The sequence below is a fragment of the Arachis hypogaea genome, chromosome 15, assembly GCF_003086295.3.
Source record: "Arachis hypogaea cultivar Tifrunner chromosome 15, arahy.Tifrunner.gnm2.J5K5, whole genome shotgun sequence".
In the NCBI taxonomy this organism is placed as follows: domain Eukaryota; kingdom Viridiplantae; phylum Streptophyta; class Magnoliopsida; order Fabales; family Fabaceae; genus Arachis; species Arachis hypogaea.
The window spans coordinates 97762123-97780938 of NC_092050.1; the positions used below are offsets into that span (position 1 = coordinate 97762123).

Consider the following 18816-nt stretch of genomic DNA (forward strand, 5'->3'; position numbering starts at 1 on the left):
TAATGACTGCAACAGTTGGATGACCTTCTTAGAACATTACTTATTTGATGTGTTTTTTAAATTAATTAAATTAAAACAAAAAACAAAAAATAGATTTACAGGGTCCGAGGGAGTTAGGAACTCTATGGCACTCCGTGCCGTTCTCCTGCTTCGTCACTCCGGCAAGACACTCACACTCACCTCTTCGTGGTCATGTTCGCGGCGCGCCACACTCTCTTCCGCTTCCTGTTGCTGCCGACAAAGGAAGCAAGCTCCGGCGCCGCCGCCGCCGTCCCCGAAGAAGGTGCCGTTCAGAGTTTTGGTTCACGGGAAGACGCTAGAAGATCCATATCATTGGATGTCCAACACCGACGATCCCAATCTGTTGGACCATCTCCACCGCGAAAATTCCTACGCCGAAGCCTTCATGGCTGACGCCCTCCCTCTGCAGTCTGCCTTGGCTTCCGAGATGAAACGACGAATCCCCGCCGCCGTTTCCACTCCCCCGGAGCGTTGGGGACCCTGGTCTGTGCTATTACCATTTTACCCTCATTTTACTGTGTACTTAAGAAGAGCCTTAGAAACTATCAAACTAGAAAGCATGTTGAAAACAAATTGACTTTTTCATAGGAACAACAGTTGCTTGTTTCTTCATGCCGTTACCACTAACAGATCTTTTATGGGCATAATGGGTGGGAATCACGGATTACAGTTGCTACTGTTGGTATTCTTACTTCACCAACGGCTTTGTAGTTGATAGCCAGTTCTAAGTTCAATTCTATGCTGCTACACATAATATACCGTTTCATTAGAGTTTAGTTACTTTATATATAAACTTAGTCGATTGCATTTTCTCTTTGTTTGCATTTTTTCTTTGTCTTGATCAGGATGTATTACCAATACATTCCAGAGGGAAGGGAATATCCTGTACTGTGTAGGAAGCTGGAAAATGAGAGCAGTGGTTGGCTGGCGGCTTTTCGTCGTTATGGATTGGCAAGACCTAAAAGGGAGGAAATTTTGCTTGACTGGAATGAACTTGCAGAGAAATATGGCAAGTTTCTTCTAGCATTTGCAGTGCAATATTTTTTTTTTAATTTTTAATTTCACACTTTTGTGCTGTTTGTATTTTCATTCCTTTCCTTTCTGCGGTACAAGTAATGAGTGTTGGCACTTCACATTCTAACGTTTGATCCTTTGGCCAAGTTCCTTGGGATACTTTCACTTTCACATTGTTTACATTGTTATGGTTGAGAGGCCGAGTTTAACCATTTTTCTTCCTTTCCAGTTAATGATGATTGATGTTCCTAGTCAATATTGTAGGGTATGTCCATGTTGGTACATGTAGGGTTTCACCAGACCACAACTATCTTGCATTCACAGTTGATATTTCTGGGGCTGAGCAGTTCATGCTTAAAGTTAAAGACCTCAGAACTGGATTGATAGACCCAAAGTTGGCAGCTGATGGTGTTGTTAGCCTGGCATGGGCTCGAGATGCAACTTCTTTGTTTTATACTCTGTCAGATGAAAACCAGAGACCTTACAGGCAAAATCTCATTATAGACTTTCATTTCCACCTGGATATCCCCATTTTTATGCTTTTGTTTTTTAAAAAAAAAAAGATTATGGGAGGAAATCAGGAAATTGATTTTGATCTAAGACAATATACTAACATTCATAAGTATGATATTATTTCAGAGTTCTATGTAGAAGACTTGGATGCGGTCCTTCGAATGACCTCCCAGTATTTACAGAAAGTGATCCCAGTTTTTGTGTTGACATAACAAGCACAAAAGATGGCAAGTTCATAACGGTGAATTCAAACTCAAGGACATCATCCGAGGAAGGAACTTATATATCTCCTTTTTGTGAATGAATAATAAGAATATTTCTTTCTACTGATGTGTTGATCTTAATGTTCATTACAGGTTTATGTTATAAATGCAGCCAATCCAATGGAAGGGATACAAAGGATATGTAAACGTACTTCTGGTGTACAGTACTTTGTGGAACATCACACTGGTTTATTTTATATCCTTACCAACTCTCCAATGCCCGATTCTAGGTGGTCTGGTGATGGTTACTACCTGGTCCGATGCCAAGTTGAAGATATAGAGTCAACTAAATGGCTGGTCATGTTTGTTCAACTTCATTCATCTTGCTTTCATGTTCTTTGTTCTCTCTGTTTAGTGTTAAAGTTATAGTGGATCTTGAATCCCTCTTTAATATGCTTATGTTTTTCTTCAGAACATCATCCTCCCTGATGATGATACGAGCATACGTGACATGGACATTTTTAGTGGACATTTGGTTCTTTCCCTCAATAAAAGAGGTTTTCCTTTGTTATGTTCCTTGAATCTTCCCATGCAAAGTGATTTGAAGGTATATGAACTGCTGCTTCACTAACATAATTGTTTAGTGATAAGGAAGAATATGCTCTATGAACATAGGATAACTAAAGAGAACCATCCAGAAATCTATGTTGTCTCTGCCTAAATTCTCACAAGGCATCTTTAAAAATATTAAATTTTATTCCATGGGTCCGCCCCAATGACATATCACTGCACCATGTACACAAAGTCACAAATAGATTTGGCAGGTTTCTGCTTTCTTTTTTCCCTCTTAAATTTTTTCCAATGGGACCAGAACATTCCATAAAAGTTAATGTTCAAGTTCAAATTGATGGGGGGTGCAATTTGCTGGTCGCAACATTTTTGCTGGAGTTGCAATTTGCAACTTGTTTTGACATTTGTACCTTGAGTTTCTTTTCTTGAATTTATCTATGGTAAATTTAGCATAAAGCACCATTAAGGTGAAATATGAATATAATACCATATGCCAGTTTAAACTGGCAGTAACATTGATATTTTACCTTAAATTTTGCAGTATCAGGTATATATTCAAGACCTGAAACCATGGTACTTTCCTCAGCCATCTAGCTCATGCAGTGCGATTCCTGGTTCGAATCATGACTTTCTGAATTCAGAGTATCGTGTGGTGCTCTCATCACCTGTGGTATGACCAGCTACACAACTACACACAACATTTGCTGAAAAATGGACAGGCTCTGATTTTTCTTTTTAAATTATGGTTCATGTTATTCATGTTGGTTATAATTTTCTTTTTTTCCCTTTGCCTTATGAAGATATTCACCCTATATGGATTACGGTAAGTGGTAATTCACTCTGATGCTGTCAGAAATTTAAAAAATGAAGTTTGCAAAACATCAATATGTGTATGGTTAATAAACAAACCATGGTTGTCTAGGGCCAAAGCAACCTTTTCTCACTTCTGCTCAAACTATGGTTTAAGGCTAAGAATCATGTCAAAATGCTCAACTTGATTTTGCCAAACAAAATTTGAAACACGGTATACATATCCCAAACCATGGTTTGAACGCACCCATTGCCAAAACATAAACACATGCTACATTAATAAAAAGAACATTGATTCTAAGCTTCCTTTGAAGTTGTATGTTGTTTATATGATGACATCTTAGTGCTATATAACATTGATTCTAGGAGTTGAGCCTCCAGCGTATTTGGTCGTGGATTAGTTGAGCTTCGGACTTTGTACTTTATAGTTGCATCATGAAATCTTTGGATTGACGCATGGAAGTGATTGTTTAATTCCTCTGCTTGCATTAAAAGTATCATATTTTAAATTTCATTCTTTTCCTCTTTTGGGTTGGAATTGTCAGATGCCTGATGTAATTGTTGATTATGACATGTCAAGACATACATATTCAGTTGTGCAGCAAGAGGAAGTAAATTGTGTTTCTACTGGCCAGTTTTGCATTCAATCTTTGGAGCTACATGAGAATAAAATTCATGAGGCATATAATAAGAAAGAATGTATCATGAATTCTGAATCACAGATTTGGAAGGACCTTTCTCGAATATACTGTTTGCAGAGGGAGGAAGTTATTTCTCATGATGGTGTAAAGGTTCCACTTACCATTGTGTACTCGAGAGAATTGTGGCAGCAGGATAAATCCCCAGGTCTTTTAGTAGGTTATGGAGCTTATGGAGAAGATTTGGATAAGGGCTGGTGTTCAGATCGGCTTAGTTTACTGGATCGAGGTTGGGTAGTGGCATTTGCTGATGTCAGGTTGGTTTCTTGATATTGGTTCCGTATCTGTCCTAGGGTTCCTTATGGTCTAATGTATAAAGTACTGCCTTTTTCCTTTATGATATGCACACAACTGACACAAGTTAGGATCATGAATCTTTTTACAGATATAACAATTCATGTGTCTCTTCCTATAAGTTTAAGCTTTTGGAAGAAGTAATTTCATGACATGGTATGGTATCAGAGTTTTTAAGACCAAAAGGTTTAGAGTTTGATCTTTGTTGACTCAAAAGAAAATTTCAGCATAAGGCAAATGGAAACAAAAAAAAAATGTATGCAAATTTCACACAAACCCAAAAGTGGCTCGTGTGAGGAGGTGTGTTAGAAATATAACTATTCATGTGCCTCTTCCTATGCTTAGTTTTTTTGAGGAGTGATTTCATGACAAAACTGAATATTTTTCCCTCTAGCTGTTCTTATGTAGACCTCTCTATCTTAGATAAATATGCAGTCTTTCTTAAGATATTTCGAGCTTTTTTGTTTGTTAATTATCTGACAGTGTGTGTTGTGCCAGAGGAGGTGGTGGTGGTAATTCGTCATGGCACAGGTCTGGGAGTGGGTTAAACAAGCACAATTCAATACTTGACTTTGTATCTTGTGGTAACTATCTAGTTAGTGAGGGTTATGTTCAGAGTGATCAGCTTGGTGCCATTGCATGGAGTGCAGGCTGTGTTGTTGTTGGTGCAGCTATGAACATGTATCCACAACTCTTCCGTTCTGCCATATTAAAGGTTAGTAATGCATTAGCAATTGTGATTCTTAAACTTATTTTGAAGTTTAGATTTTCAGACCTGGTGCTAACAGATATTTGGACCTTTCAAATTTGAGTTCTTGATTATATTTTTCCCTCTTCTCTTATTTGTTGCAATTTTATTTTATTTTATTTTTTACTTTGTGGCAAAAATACTGAAGGTAGGAAGTGGAATTATTAAAGCCATTATAAATTTAATAAATAAATAACACCAAAGCCTTTTTACTCTAAAGATTTGGTCATGTCAGAAAAACCGCAGCACTTTGGTATTGAAGTTTTTGATTGGAACTACCAAAACATGTCAGGTTTTGACAAAAAGATAACCTTGTAAGTTGATCATTGGATAGTGGACACCCAAGATTAAAAGGTTCAACCAATTAAGTCTGCAAATATGTTGTACAAGTCCTTTTTGTTTTGGACCAATGGTGGCTCAAAGATTTGAACCTATTATCAAATACTGTAAGTTATCCAAATGCCTTACGAGTAGCCTGTTCCTTGCAACTTTGTTGTATAACTTGTTGATTCTCCACATGTTTGTGTTTTCCATAAAGTAAAACATGATTTTCCTTTTGAAACATGATCTTGATTCTTGCATACATGTTTATGTACTGCACATTTTTCATACACTGTTGTGCCAAATGATATATCCCTTGCTTTCTTTGATCTAATTTAAGATTAACAAATTGTGGTGATAACTAATATATTAATTACATGAAGTTCCTTATTCTGACTAGCGCTGAGTTCTATGTTTGAATTCATCCATAAATTCATATTCATATTTGAAAAATTTTATCCTGATGATGAATTGGGTTATATATCAGGTACCATTTCTTGATGTATGCAACACATTGTTGGATCCTAGTTTGCCCCTCACAGTCTTAGACTATGAAGAATTTGGAAATCCGAAAATACAGTCAAACTTTGATTCTATTTTTAGTTATTCTCCTTATGACAACATTCCTCAACGCAGTTGCTTTCCTTCTGTTTTGGTTACAGTGGCAGTCAATGATTCAAGGCAATTTTCACCTATCACCCATCATCGAGTGTTGCCATATATGTTTTCATGGCATGAATTCTTTGGCTTCTAATTTAATGGCTATTTGTTCTGAAATTTGATTTTTAGCATTTGACATTCTTTCTCAGGGTTGGAGTTTGGGAAGGTGCAAAGTGGGTGGCTAAAGTACGAGACAGTACATGCCCTAATTGTTCTCGTTCAGTTATCATGAAAACAAGTATGATAGGAGGTCATTTTGGCGAAGGTGGTCACCATAGTCAATGTGACGAAACAGCTTATGAGTATGCTTTCCTCATGAAAACTTTTGGGATCTTAAAGGATTAAGTAAATTTTACGAGTACGGCTGTTGGAAGGTTATTTTTTAATTAGTTTGAAGAGTTCCATTTCTAGGCCAAGGAAGAGTTATATACTTAGCGCAAAGCAAGAATTAGGCCTTGGAGATTCAGGTAACTTTTAGTCCAAGCTTACTTTGTATCTTTGTAGTTAAATAAAATTGCTCACTAGCATCATTCTTTTGAAGCAAAAAAATTGGATTTATATAAACTTCATTTTTCATTGATCTTAAAATTTCCACTGGTTTCTCCTTGATAAGGTTTGATTTGTTGCACTCTTCCAAGATATGCAATTGTATGTTTGCTGGAGTTAGCAACATAATGTTAAATGCTTTCTATTCTTTTGATATGAAGAGACCTCATAAACTAACTTGGAAAGTTAAATATTTTACTGTGGAGAAACTTCCTTTCTGTGTTCACTCTGCAAAATCCTCCAACCCTGTGAGGTGGCGATGGAACCGGAGATTGTGATAGACCCGGATTACGGATTGTGTTTCCCATTTGCTAATTTAGATATGTATTTTTAGAATTTGCCATTGGACTTTGGAGTATGGACTTTTGATACTTGAAAAAGACGCGTGTTTGTCTATTAGATAATTCTAAGTCTAGGTCTAGTTTTCTTGATTAAATTGTTGAGTTAATCACCCATTCACCATGCACAACCAGAAATAGTCACTTTTCAAGGACTAAGTTAATGTAAAAAATGTGACTATATTATTATCACATGAATCTTTCATTGACTAAATTGCATATACACTCTATTGTCAAATATTTACAAAAATAATTTTCTTGATTCATTCGAGGCGTATTATTTGTAGGAAAAATTTATATAACATGTTAGAAGTCTTTTTTATTACATACCTTATTGTAAAGATGTCTGATTGGGAATAAAAATAGGGTGAAGATTTTTATTCACGAGTATGACATGTGAAATTACTTAGACATCCATGAATCCCAACCAATCATAATACCTGAAAAAGATGTCAGATTGGGAATAAAAATATGGTGAAGATTTTTATTCACGAGTATGACATGTGAAATTACTTAGACATCCATGAATCCCAACCAATCATAATACTTGAATGAAAGGGTTAAGTATGATTTTGGTTCTTAAGGTAGGATTTGAAAATTTTTTTTTGTCCCAAACTTTTTTTGCTTACAAAATTGTCTTTAAAATTTAACTTAGTTTTAAAATTGTCATTCGGACTAAAATACTCTTTCCCTTCTTTTTCAAAATCAACTAGAAGTAGAGGCAGAAGCAGAATCAATAACAACAAGAAACAGAAGAACAACAATGGATAATGGAATCAAAGTAACAACAAAAATAGAACAAGAAGCAGAAGCAGAAGCAACAACAATGAAACAACAATCAAAATCAGAAGAACAACAACAATGGATAATGGAATCAGAACAACTGGCAAGGAGGACGAAGAGCAGCGGCGACCGGCGAGGAGCATCGACGATCGTCCAACCTTGCGAATTTGCTGGCGTCAAAGTGACCCCACTCCAGCGGCGGCGACGGAACATGGCTCGATGGCAACTGACGACGGCGATTCGCGATGAGGACGACAGCATGGCGTGGTGAGCTGGAAGCGGTCTCCCTCAGCGCCTCCGTTCCTTTCTTCTCTTCCTCTCTGCTTCTCTTTCTCTCTCCTTCTGCTCTCTCCTCTCGTGCCGTTAGTGTGAGTGCGCTGAGGAAGAAAGGAAACGGCGAGATCTGGCGGTGAGATCCAGTGGCGAGGATCGAACGACGAGGAGTAGCGGCGGCGGCGAGGACCGAATGACGAGAAGCAGCGGCAGTGGATTCCCTTCCCCCTCTTCTTCCCTGGAAACCCCCTCGAAGCGTGATTCCCTTTCCCAGTTCCCCCTTTCCCCGTTTTCTTTTTTTTTTCTTTTATTTTTTTTAGTTAGGGGTAATTTGGTAATAAAAATAAAAAATTTGGTAAAAAGAACGATTTTAAAATTAAGTTAAACCTTAGGGACGATTTTGTAAATAAAAAAAGGTTGGGGACGAAAAAAATTTCCCGCCACAACCTTAGAGACCAAAATCGTACTTAACTCTGAATGAAATATGTTGCACCCAACAATAACGAGATTCACATGACTTGTAAAAGAGCAATGACTAGTGATTTAGTGCGGAGAAAAAAACTAAATGAGAAAATCTAGGAACCAACTAGGGTACCAGTCAACTCTAACCAACTACAATGTGAGCAGTACAAAAAGGTCTAATAACACAAAAAACTCCTAAACTTGACCCTAAAATTAATCAAAACACGTAAATTCCTTCCTTCTGATGAGTGGATAATTTATATCCTTTTTGACATTGTTTTTACATAGTTTTTAGTATGTTTTAGTTACTTTTTATTATATTTTTGTTAGTTTTTATTCAAAAATCACATTTCTGGACTTTACTATGAGTTTGTATGTTTTTCTGTAATTTCAGGTATTTTTTGGCTGAAATTGAGGGACCTGAGCAAAAATCTTATTCAGAGGCTGAAAAAGGACTGCAGATGCTGTTGGATTTTGACCCTCCTGCACTCGAAGAGGATTTTCTGGAGCTACAGAAGCCCAATTGGCGCGATCTCAATTGCGTTGGAAAGTAGACATCCTGGACTTTTCAGCAATATATAATAGTCTATACTTTGCCCGAGATTTGATGATCCAAACTGGCACTAAAAGCCAGCCTAAAACTTTTTGGCGTAAAACGCCAAAACTGGCACCAGAATTGGAGTTAAATGCCCAAACTGGCACCCAAGCTGGCGCTTAACTCCAAGAACAGCCTATGCACGTGAAAGCTTCAATACTCAACACAAGCATACACCAAGTGGGCCCCAGAAGTGGATTTCTGCACTATCTGCACTTAGTTACTCATTTTCTGTAAACCTAAGTTACTAGTTTAGTATAAATAGCACTTTTTACTATTGTATTCGTATCTTTTGATGAACTTTATCATCTTAGTACTTGGAGGCTGGCCACACGGCCATGCCTAGACCTTTTTCTCTTGTGTATTTTCTACGGTGGAGTTTCTACACCTTATAGATTAAAGTGTGGAGCTCTGCTGTTCTTCATGAATTAATGCAAGTACTATTGTTTCTCTTTCAATTCACGCCTACTTCTTCTCCAAGATATACTCTCGTACTTAATTCAGTTAAGTCAGAATGAAGGGGTGACCCATGAAAATCACCCACTATCTTCGTTACTCGCTTAGCCAAGATCCGCGTGCCTGACAACCACAAAGCGGTCTACATGATGTTCAACGTAGTCATTGGACAACAACCGGAGTATATTCTCTTGGGTCTCTAATACACAGACTGAGTCCGTGAGATTAGGATCTTCGTGGTATAGGCTAGAACCATTAGCAGCCATTCCTGAGATCTGGAAAGTCTAAACCTTGTCTGTGGTATTCCGAGTAGGATCTGGGAAGGGATGACTGTGACGAGCTTCAAACTTGCGAATGTTGGGCGCAGTGACAGTGTGCAAAAGGATAAGGTTCCTATTCCGACACTAGTGAGAACTGACAGATGATTAGCCGTGCGGTAGCTGTACCTGGTATTTTTCATCAAAGACGAGAAATCCGACAGTGGATTAGGCGTGCAGATATCGTACCTGGTATTTTTCATCCGAGAGGATCATACAGCTTCCCAAGGAAGGGAGCACGCATGATTGGAAGAAGACAATAGGAAAGTAGAGGTTCAGAAGCAACAAAGCATCTCCAAACGCTTATCTAAAATTTCCACCAATGAATTACATAAGTACCTTTATTTTATTTTATGTTTTATTTATCTTTTAATTATCTAAACCTCATAACCAACTGAATCCGCTTGACTGAGATTTACAAGATGACCATAGCTTGCTTCAAGCCGACAATCTCCGTGGGATCGACCCTTACTCACGTAAGGTATTACTTGGACGACCCAGTGCACTTGCTGGTTAGTTGTGCGGAGTTGTGAAAAGTGTAAATCACAATTTCGTGCACCAAGTTTTTGGCGCCGTTGCCGGGGATTGTTCAAGTTTGGACAACTGACGGTTCATCTTGTTGCTTAGATTAGGTAATTTTATTTTATATTTAAGCTTTTTATTTTTATTTTCGAAAAAAAATAAATACAAAAAAAAAAAGATTTTCGAAAAAAATTGTGTTCTTCAGAATTTTTAAGAATGAATTCTAGAGCTTCATGAGATATGTTGAAACCTGGCTGGCTGTTATGCCATATCTAATCTTTTGGACTGAGGTTTCCACTTTCCATGGTAAAGAGGACATGCTTGTATGTGTTATGTTAAAGCTTGGCTGGCCATTTGACCATGTCTAATTCTTTTGGACCGGAGCTTTAGAATAACATTGCATGAGCCTTTGGATTCTCAATTAAAATTCTGTGCTGAAGCTTGGCTGGCCATTGGCCATGTCTATTTTTTTGGACCGAAGCTTTAGACTAACATTACTGGAATCCTGGAATTCTTATTAAAAATTTTGAATTTCTTTATTTTCTTTTTCCAAAAAATTTTTTGAAAAATACAAAAAAATTTAATAAAATCATAAAACCGAAAAAATTGTGTGTTTCTTGTTTGAGTCTTGTGTCAAATTTTAAGTTTGGTGTCAATTGCATATTTTAATTTTTCTTAAATTTTCGAAAATTCATCATGTGTTCTTCTTTGATCTTCAAGTTGTTCTTGATGATTTTCCTTGTTTAATCTTTAAATTTTCTTGTTTTGTGTCTTTTCTTGTTTTTCTTGTGCATTTTCGAATTGTTAGTGTCTCTAGTACAAAAATTTCTAAGTTTGGTGTCTTGCATGTGTCTCTTTTCTTAAAAATTTTCAAAAATATGTTCTTGATGTTCATCATGATCTTCAAAGTGTTCTTGGTGTTCATCTTGACATTCAAAGTGTTCTTGCATGCATTATTTGTTTTGATCTTAATTTTTTATATTTTGTTTCATTTTTGTTGTTTAATGAGGAAAGAGAAAAACAACAAAAATAATATTTCCTCATTAATTCAAAAAAATCAAAAATAATATCTTTCCCTTGTTTCACTCATAAATTTCGAAATTTTGGGTTGACTTGGTCAAAAAATTTTAAAATTTAATTGTTTCTTGTTAGTCAAGTCAAAATTTCAATTTAAAAATTCTATCTTTTCAAATCTTTTTCAAAAATCAAATCTTTTTCATTTTTCTTTCATGTTTTCGAAAATCTCAAAATTAATTTTCAAAATCTTTTTCTTATTTTTATTTCATATTTTCGAAATCTTTGCTAACAATTAATGTTTTGAGTCAAAAATTTCAAGTTGTTGCTTGCCTATTAAGAAATGTTCAATCTTTAAATTCTAGAATCATATCTTTTAATTTCTTGTTAGTCAAGTCATCAACTTTAATTTCAAAAATCAAATCTTTTTAATTTCCTTTTCAATTCTTTTTGAAAATAAATTTCAATCATATCTTTTTCAAAACTTAATTTCAAAATCTTTTCTAACTTCTTATCTTTTCAAAATTGATTTTCAAATCTTTTTCAATTAACTATTTGACCTTTTGTTGTTTTACTATTTCTTATCTTTTTCAAAACCACCTAACTATTTTTCTCTCTCTAATTTTCGAAAACCCCTCACCACTTTTTCAAAATTCTTTTTCATTAACTAATTATTTTAATTTCTAATTTTATTTTATTTTCCTTCTTAAATTTCGAATTCTAACTCATAATTAAAATAAAAATAAAAATATTTTTCTTTTCTTTTAATTAAAAATTCAAATAACTCTCTCTCTCATCTCTTTCTATTTATTTTATTTCTCTTCTTCTTAAAATTCGAACCCTCTCCCTCTCTCTGTGTTCGAATTCTTCTTCCCCCTTCTTCATTCTATTTCTTCTATTCTTCTACTCACATAAAGGAATCTCTATACTGTGACATAGAGGATTCCTCTTCTTTTCTGTTCTCTTCTTTTTCATATGATCAGGAACAAGAATAAGAATATTTTTGTTGAAGCTGATCCTGAACTTGAAAGGACTCTGAAGAGGAAGCTAAGAGAAGCTAAAGCACAACACTCTGGAGAGGACCTAACAGAAATTTTCGAAAAAGAAGAAGACATGGCAGCCAAAAATAACAACAATGGTGGAGATGCAAGGAAGGTGCTTGGTGACTTTACTACACCAACTTCTGACTTCTATGGAAGAAGCATCTCAATTTATGCAATTGGAGCAAACAACTTTGAGCTTAAGCCTCAATTAGTTTCTCTAATGCAGTAGAATTGCAAGTTTCATGGACTTCTATTAGAAGATCCTCATCAGTTCTTAGCTGAATTCTTGCAAATCTGTGACACTGTTAAGACCAATGGGGTTAATCCTGAGGTCTACAGACTTATGCTTTTCCCTTTTGCTGTAAGAGACAGAGCTAAGATATGGTTGGACTCACAACCTAAAGAAAGCCTGAACTCTTGGGAAAAGTTGGTCAATGCTTTCTTTGCCAAATTCTTTCCACCTCAAAAGTTGAGCAAGCTTAGAGTGGAAGTCCAAACCTTCAGACAGAAGGAATGTGAATCCCTCTATGAAGCTTGGGAAAGATACAAGCAACTGATTAGAAGGTGTCCTTCTGACATGCTTTCAGAATGGAGCATCTTATGTATATTCTATGATGGTCTATCTGAATTGTCCAAGATGTCATTGGACCACTCTGCTGGTGGATCTCTTCATCTGAAGAAGACGCCTGCAGAAGCCCAGGAACTCATTGAGATGGTTGCAAATAACCAGTTCATGTACACTTCGGAAAGAAATCCTGTGAATAATGGGATGACTCAGAAGAAAGGAGTTCTTGAGATTGATACTCTGAATGCAATATTGGCTCAGAATAAAATATTAACTCAACAAGTCAATATGATTTCTCAGAGTCTGACTGGAATGCAAGCTGCATCCGGTAGTACTAAAGAAGCTTCCTCTGAAGAAGAAGCTTATGACCTGAGAATCCTGCAATGGAAGAGGTGAATTACATGGGAGAATCCTATGAAAACAACAATAATCCTTCATGGAGGAATCATCCTAATTTCTCATGGAAGGATCAGCAAAAGCCTAATCAAGGCTTCAATAATAATAATAATGGTGGGAGAAATAGGTTTGGCAATAGCAAGCCTTTTCCATCATCTTCTGAGCAACAGACAGAGAATTCTAAGCAGAGCCTCTCTGACTTAGCAACCATAGTCTCTGATCTATCTAAGACCACTCTCAGTTTCATGAATGAAACAAGGTCTTCCATCAGAAATTTGGAGGCACAAGTGGGTCAACTGAGTAAAAGAGTTACTGAAATCCCTCCTAGTACTCTCCCAAGCAATACAGAAGAGAATCCAAAGAGAGAGTGCAAGGTCATCAATATGTCCAACATGGCCGAACCTGTAGAGGAGGAAAAGGCAGTGATTTCCAGTGAGGAAGACCTTGTTGGATGTTCACTGGCCAATAAGGAGTTCCCTAATGAGGAACCAAAGGAATCTAAGGCTCATACAGAGACCATAGAGATTCCACTGAACTTACTGTTGCCATTCAAGAGCTCTGATGAGTATTCTTTCTTTGAAGAGGATGAAGATATTATTGTAGAGCAAGTTGCTCAATATCTAGGAGCAATCATGAAGCTGAATGCCAAGTTATTTGGTAATGAGACTTGGGAGGATGAACCTCCATTGCTCATCAATGAACTGAATGCTTTAGTTCAACCGAAATTACCTCAGAAGAAACCGGATCCCGGAAAGTTCTTAATACCCTGTATCATAGGCACCATAACCTTTAAGAAGGCTCTGTGTGACCTGGGGTCAGGAATAAACCTCATGCCACTCTCTATAATGGAGAAACTAGGAATCTTTGAGGTACAAGCTGTTAGATTCTCACTAGAATTAGCAGACAAATCAAGGAAACAGGTGATGATTTGACTTTTGTATGGTTTAGAATTCACAAATGAATCCTCGTTGTAAGTATAGTTTTTAAACTAACAATAGTCCTTTCATACAAAAATTTGTTTGTCACTAGTACAAATCCCTAAAATCTATAAACCGAAGTATTTAAACCTCGGGTCGTTCTCCCTAGGAATTGCAACAAAGTGTCTTGTTATTGGTTATGGAGCTATGTTTGGGGTTTTTGAGATATTAGACATGAAAAGTAAATGGCAATAAAAATAAACTAACAACTAGAAGGCTCTTGGCAAGGTTGTGAGAATTAGAAGTCCTATCCCAATTATCCTCCTCAATTTTGACCACAATTATCCATTGCTACCACCTAGTTAACCTCTAACCATGGAGGAAAGTCAAGTGGATGAATCAACTTGATTCCACAAGTCCTTGCCAACTCCCAAGGGAAAGACTAGCTTTAGTGGTATCCAAATCAATTAGCAACTTCTAATTATCAATCAACAAGGGAATTATATAACTCAAGCGTCACTAATTACTCTACCATAGCCAAGAGGAACAAAATCTACACTAAAATCTAACCAAGCATTTCATCAAACACTTGGAAGGCATAAAAGGAAAGCAAAGTAAATTGATAACAACAATGAAATCTAACAACTACTTATTGCAAGGAATTAATAACAACAATCAAATGAACAATAAAGGAACATGAATAATAAATTGCATTAAAGGAAAATGGAAGAACAAAAATGCATCAACATAAAAGTAAGGGATTACAAGAATTAAAAGTAAAACTAGAGAGAGGAAAGGTAGAAGGAGAAGAATTACAAAGAGAAAAGTAAATCAAAGCATGAATTAAACCTAGATCTAAGAAATTCTAATCTAGATCTAAAACCTAATCCTAATCCTAGAGAGAAGTGAGAGCTTCTCTCTCTAAAACTAACCTAAACTAAACTAATGATCAAAAGTACGTAAAATATGTTAATTTCCCTTCAATCCTTGGCTTAAATAGCATCATAAATGAGTTGGATTGGGCCCACAAGGCTTTAGAATTCGCTGGCCACGTATTGCTTTAAGTGGATCATATGGCAGCAATGATGCGTGCGCGTACAGTGCGCGTACGCATAACCATACATATAGAAACTATGGCAAATCTTATATCGTTCCGAAGTTCCAGATGTTAGCTTTCCAACGCAACTAAACCGCATCATTTGGATCTCTGTAGCTCAAGTTATGGCCGTGCGAAGAGGTCGGCTTGACAACTTTTGCGATTCCTTCATTTCTTCATGAGTTCTCCATTTATACATGCTTTTTTTCTTCATTCCCTTGATCCGATCTTTGCCCTCTAAATCTGAAATCACTTAACAAACATATCAAGGCATCTAATGGAATCAAGGTGAATTGAATTTAGCTATTTTAAGACCTAAAAGCAAGTTTTCACACTTAAGCACAATTAAAGGAGAAGTTATAAAACCATGCTATTTCATTGGATAAATGTGAGGAAAGGTTATCAAAATGCTCTAAATTCATCACAAGATAAACCTTACAAATGGGGTTTATCAACCTCTCCACACTGAAACCAAGCATGTCCTCATGCATTAAACCAAGAGAAAGCAAAGGGTATCAACATTTATTTAATGTGAATTAATCTAAATGCAACCTAAACTATATACATCTATCTATATGAATGCAACTAAATGCAAAATGATTCTACCCACTTGGTTAAAAATAAATCAATCTCCAAGACATACATGCACAAATAGGGCTAAGGTCCTATGATGACTCATGAATCCTACCAATTCAAGTATAAAAATGAAGTTCAAGTTGACTTGCAAGAAGAATCCTCATGAAAGCCGGGAATCAAGGAATTGAGCATCGAACCCTCACCGGAAGTGTTTGCACTCTAGCTGCTCAAGTATGTAGGGTCGATTCTCTCAATTCTCCCCTAATCATGCTTTCTAAGAATTGTTTTTCTTCTAACAATCAACATTTATTTCATGCATGCATACACATATCATGAGGTCTTTTCATTGGTTGTAATGGGGCTAGGGTCAAGGTAGGATGCTTATTTGGTCACGTGAGCTTGAAATTTGAATCTTTGATAAGCTTAAACTTCTCACCTAACCTATGACATCCTATACAATTAAGTTCTAACCTAGCTACCCATCTTTTCACTTTTTCTTCTCATACTCATGCATTTTTTTTTCTTTGATCACAACACATATGCATTGATTTTATTGAGCTTCACTTGGGGCATTTTGTCCCCTTTTTATTACTTTTCTTTTCTTTTTCTTTTCTTTCTATTTTTTTCTTTTTATTACCAACAACAATACAATACACTCTTTTATCCCAACCAATGTTCCCAAATTTCCCCAAACTTGAATAATAAGCACTCTCACTAGCCTAAGCTAATCAAAGATCCAAACAAGGGACTTTTATTGTTTTTCGCTTTAGGCTTGTAATCTGCTAAAATAAAGAACAATTGGGTTAAGCATAGGCTCAAATTGGCTAACAATGGAAGATAAAAGGTAAGGCCATTTGGGTAAGTGAGCTAAATGAAATGATGGCCTCAATCATATAAATGCATGAATACACAAAATAATGGACATAAAGATTCAAACAAATCAAAGATCACAATCATAGAAAGAGAACAATGCACACAAGAAGGGAAAATAAGTGGTTATAAGATGTAACCACACCATTAGGCTTAAATCTCACAAGCTTGTGTTCTTAGCTCAAAACCATGTTCCGAAATAAAATCTTTCAAGCAAGTTCAATAAAAAGTTTTCAAATTGGTAGGTTGCCCTAAAAATAATTTCTTGGAAAAGAAATCATCACTCTAACCAAGTAGTCCTAATAGGAAAGAAGTGGTAAAAATATGTATAAATTCTAACTAACATGCAACCTATCATGTAATGCAACAACTAACTAACGAAGAAAATAAAAAATAAAAAAAATTGGTGTTGTAAAAGGAAATTGTTACCCATGGAGATCGGTCGGACAACCTCCCCACACTTGAAGATTGCACCGTCCTCGGTGCATGCAAAGGAGAGCAATGTGGACGGGTTGCTACAATTGATGAGCTTCTTCAAAGAGTTGTGCGGATGACTTGTTTGTTGCCCCATTTAAAAGCTTTTCCTTTTCCTCCTTCTTGGTGGCCAACCTAAAGGGAAAGAAAAAGAAAGAAAATTAAGCCTACAACAAAGATATGAAAGCAAATAGAATATAGGCGGGGGCTAATGCCAAATAAGGGTATGGTTCTCTACTACATGGTAGCTACAACATGTGAGGGAGAAGACATTGTAAGCTAATGGCATATCAACTAATACTTGATGCAAGAGTAAAGTTAAAGCATGAAGAGCATAGTGAGCATCAAGTTCAAATAAGAAAAAGTGGGTAATGAAAGACATGTAAGCTCACATCAATGCACAAAGGATACAAGGATCATCAAAGGTTAAGCATTGAATTAGAAATTTCATTACCCATCAATATCAAACAAGACTAGAGGCACCAAGATTAACCAAGAAATTCTCAACAATTGAGTAAGAAAATGCAACACCATTATTGAAAGAAGAGACTTAGAAAAAAATTGAAAACAGGCTATAGAAACAAAATTGAAATGTAAAGAATAGAAGTATACAAATGCGATGAACTAAAGAAAATGGAAGAGGAGAAAAAAACTCTTTTTTTTTTACCGGCGCGGACGCGTCATGCACGCTTACGTGCCGATGTGCATTTTGGCCGAAGGGCGCATACGCGCCAGGTGCGCGCACGCGTGGGTGAGGTTGGGCCAAACGCTTAATGCTGGCCCAGAGCTGGCACAACTCTTGGGTCATTGGCCTGGGAACCACTTTAGCGAATCGGCGCGCACGCGGCATGTGCGCGGGCGCGCGCATATGCAAAATAAGGACATCGATGCGTAAGCGCGTAGTGCACGCACGCGTACACGCAGTTGTGCAATTGGCCCAGCTATTGCGCGAGATTGGCCCAACTCTCTGGAAAAAGTTTGGGCCTGAATATGCGTATGGATGCGCACGCGCACAGCGTGCATACGCGTCCTTTACTTTTTTTTGTTCAAAAATACTATAAACAGCTAAAAATCTCCCTAACACTACCTACAACTCAAGATCAGCTAAAACGCAAAATTAACAAAAAATTTCAAGTGCAAACAAACATAACTTGCACTTTAAGCAACTAACAACCAAGATATTAAGACAAAACTACATTGAGAGAAAAAACTACCTACAATGGCAACTCAAATCACTTATTAGTCAAATCTACAAGAGAGTGGAAAGAGTTTACCTTGGTGGGGTGTCTCCCACCTAACACTTTTATTTAAAGTCCTTAAGTTGGACATTTGGTGGAGTCCTTGCTAGGGTGGCTTATGCTTGAAGCTATCCTTGAACTCCCACCAATGCTTGGTTCTCCATTGTGCCCCAAGATTTCTTATTTGTTGCACCAAGTGTTGATGGAGTTCTTCACAAGCTTGGGGCTCCCAAAGTTGATCCTCTTTTTGTGATCCGGGATCCCACACTTTATTTTCACACCCGTCTTGAAGTTGATCATCATTATTAGTCCAACCGGATGGTGAGTAGGGTGAATTCTCAATAAAATGTCCAACAATCCTCCTAGACCCATCTAGGTGAGCACTACTCCAACCTTTATATCTCATGTTTGATGCATCAACCATAATGAACCTTGATTTGCAACGCTAACCACGAAACATCTTTCTTTTACGCTTCATCCCAC

General features: G+C 36.7%; 2 protein-coding genes across 16 annotated transcripts; both read left to right on the forward strand.

Moving 5' to 3' along the window:
- Positions 1–26: 26 nt before the first annotated feature.
- LOC112750427 (uncharacterized) lies at positions 27–8292 on the forward strand. Of its 15 annotated transcripts, none has more exons than XR_011872095.1 (12): positions 27–504; positions 867–1030; positions 1300–1522; positions 1675–1817; positions 1903–2108; positions 2224–2358; positions 2863–2991; positions 3677–4086; positions 4607–4838; positions 5680–5873; positions 6002–6319; positions 7450–7557. XR_011872095.1 is itself a non-coding variant. In XM_072216445.1 (11 exons), exons 1-11 carry the CDS (start codon positions 125–127, stop codon positions 6195–6197), a joined length of 2412 nt encoding a protein of 803 aa, XP_072072546.1. In that variant the 5' UTR covers positions 27–124; the 3' UTR covers positions 6198–6440. The 15 variants fall into 15 exon arrangements, 5 of the variants coding, with proteins under 5 accessions (XP_072072546.1, XP_072072547.1, XP_072072548.1 ...); XR_011872097.1 differs by having other exon boundaries at positions 4622–4838; XR_011872098.1 differs by having other exon boundaries at positions 1675–1789; positions 1905–2108.
- On the forward strand, positions 7500–9307 carry LOC140178951 (uncharacterized). The gene is made up of 2 exons (XM_072216450.1): positions 7500–7786; positions 8649–9307. Exons 1-2 carry the CDS (start codon positions 7500–7502, stop codon positions 8806–8808), a joined length of 447 nt encoding a protein of 148 aa, XP_072072551.1. The 3' UTR covers positions 8809–9307.
- Positions 9308–18816: the final 9509 nt, after the last annotated feature.

Coding starts and splice junctions, on each gene's coding strand:
- LOC140178951 (XM_072216450.1), top strand. CDS start 7,500: ATGGATAATGGAATCAAAGTAACAACAAAAATAGAACAAGAAGCAGAA. Junction 7,787..8,648: donor GAGGACGACAGCATGGCGTG/GTGAGCTGGAAG, acceptor CTGTAATTTCAG/GTATTTTTTGGCTGAAATTG.
- LOC112750427 (XM_072216445.1), top strand. CDS start 125: ATGGCACTCCGTGCCGTTCTCCTGCTTCGTCACTCCGGCAAGACACTC. Junction 1,818..1,902: donor AAACTCAAGGACATCATCCG/AGGAAGGAACTT, acceptor AATGTTCATTAC/AGGTTTATGTTATAAATGCA. Junction 5,874..6,001: donor GTGGCAGTCAATGATTCAAG/GCAATTTTCACC, acceptor ATTCTTTCTCAG/GGTTGGAGTTTGGGAAGGTG.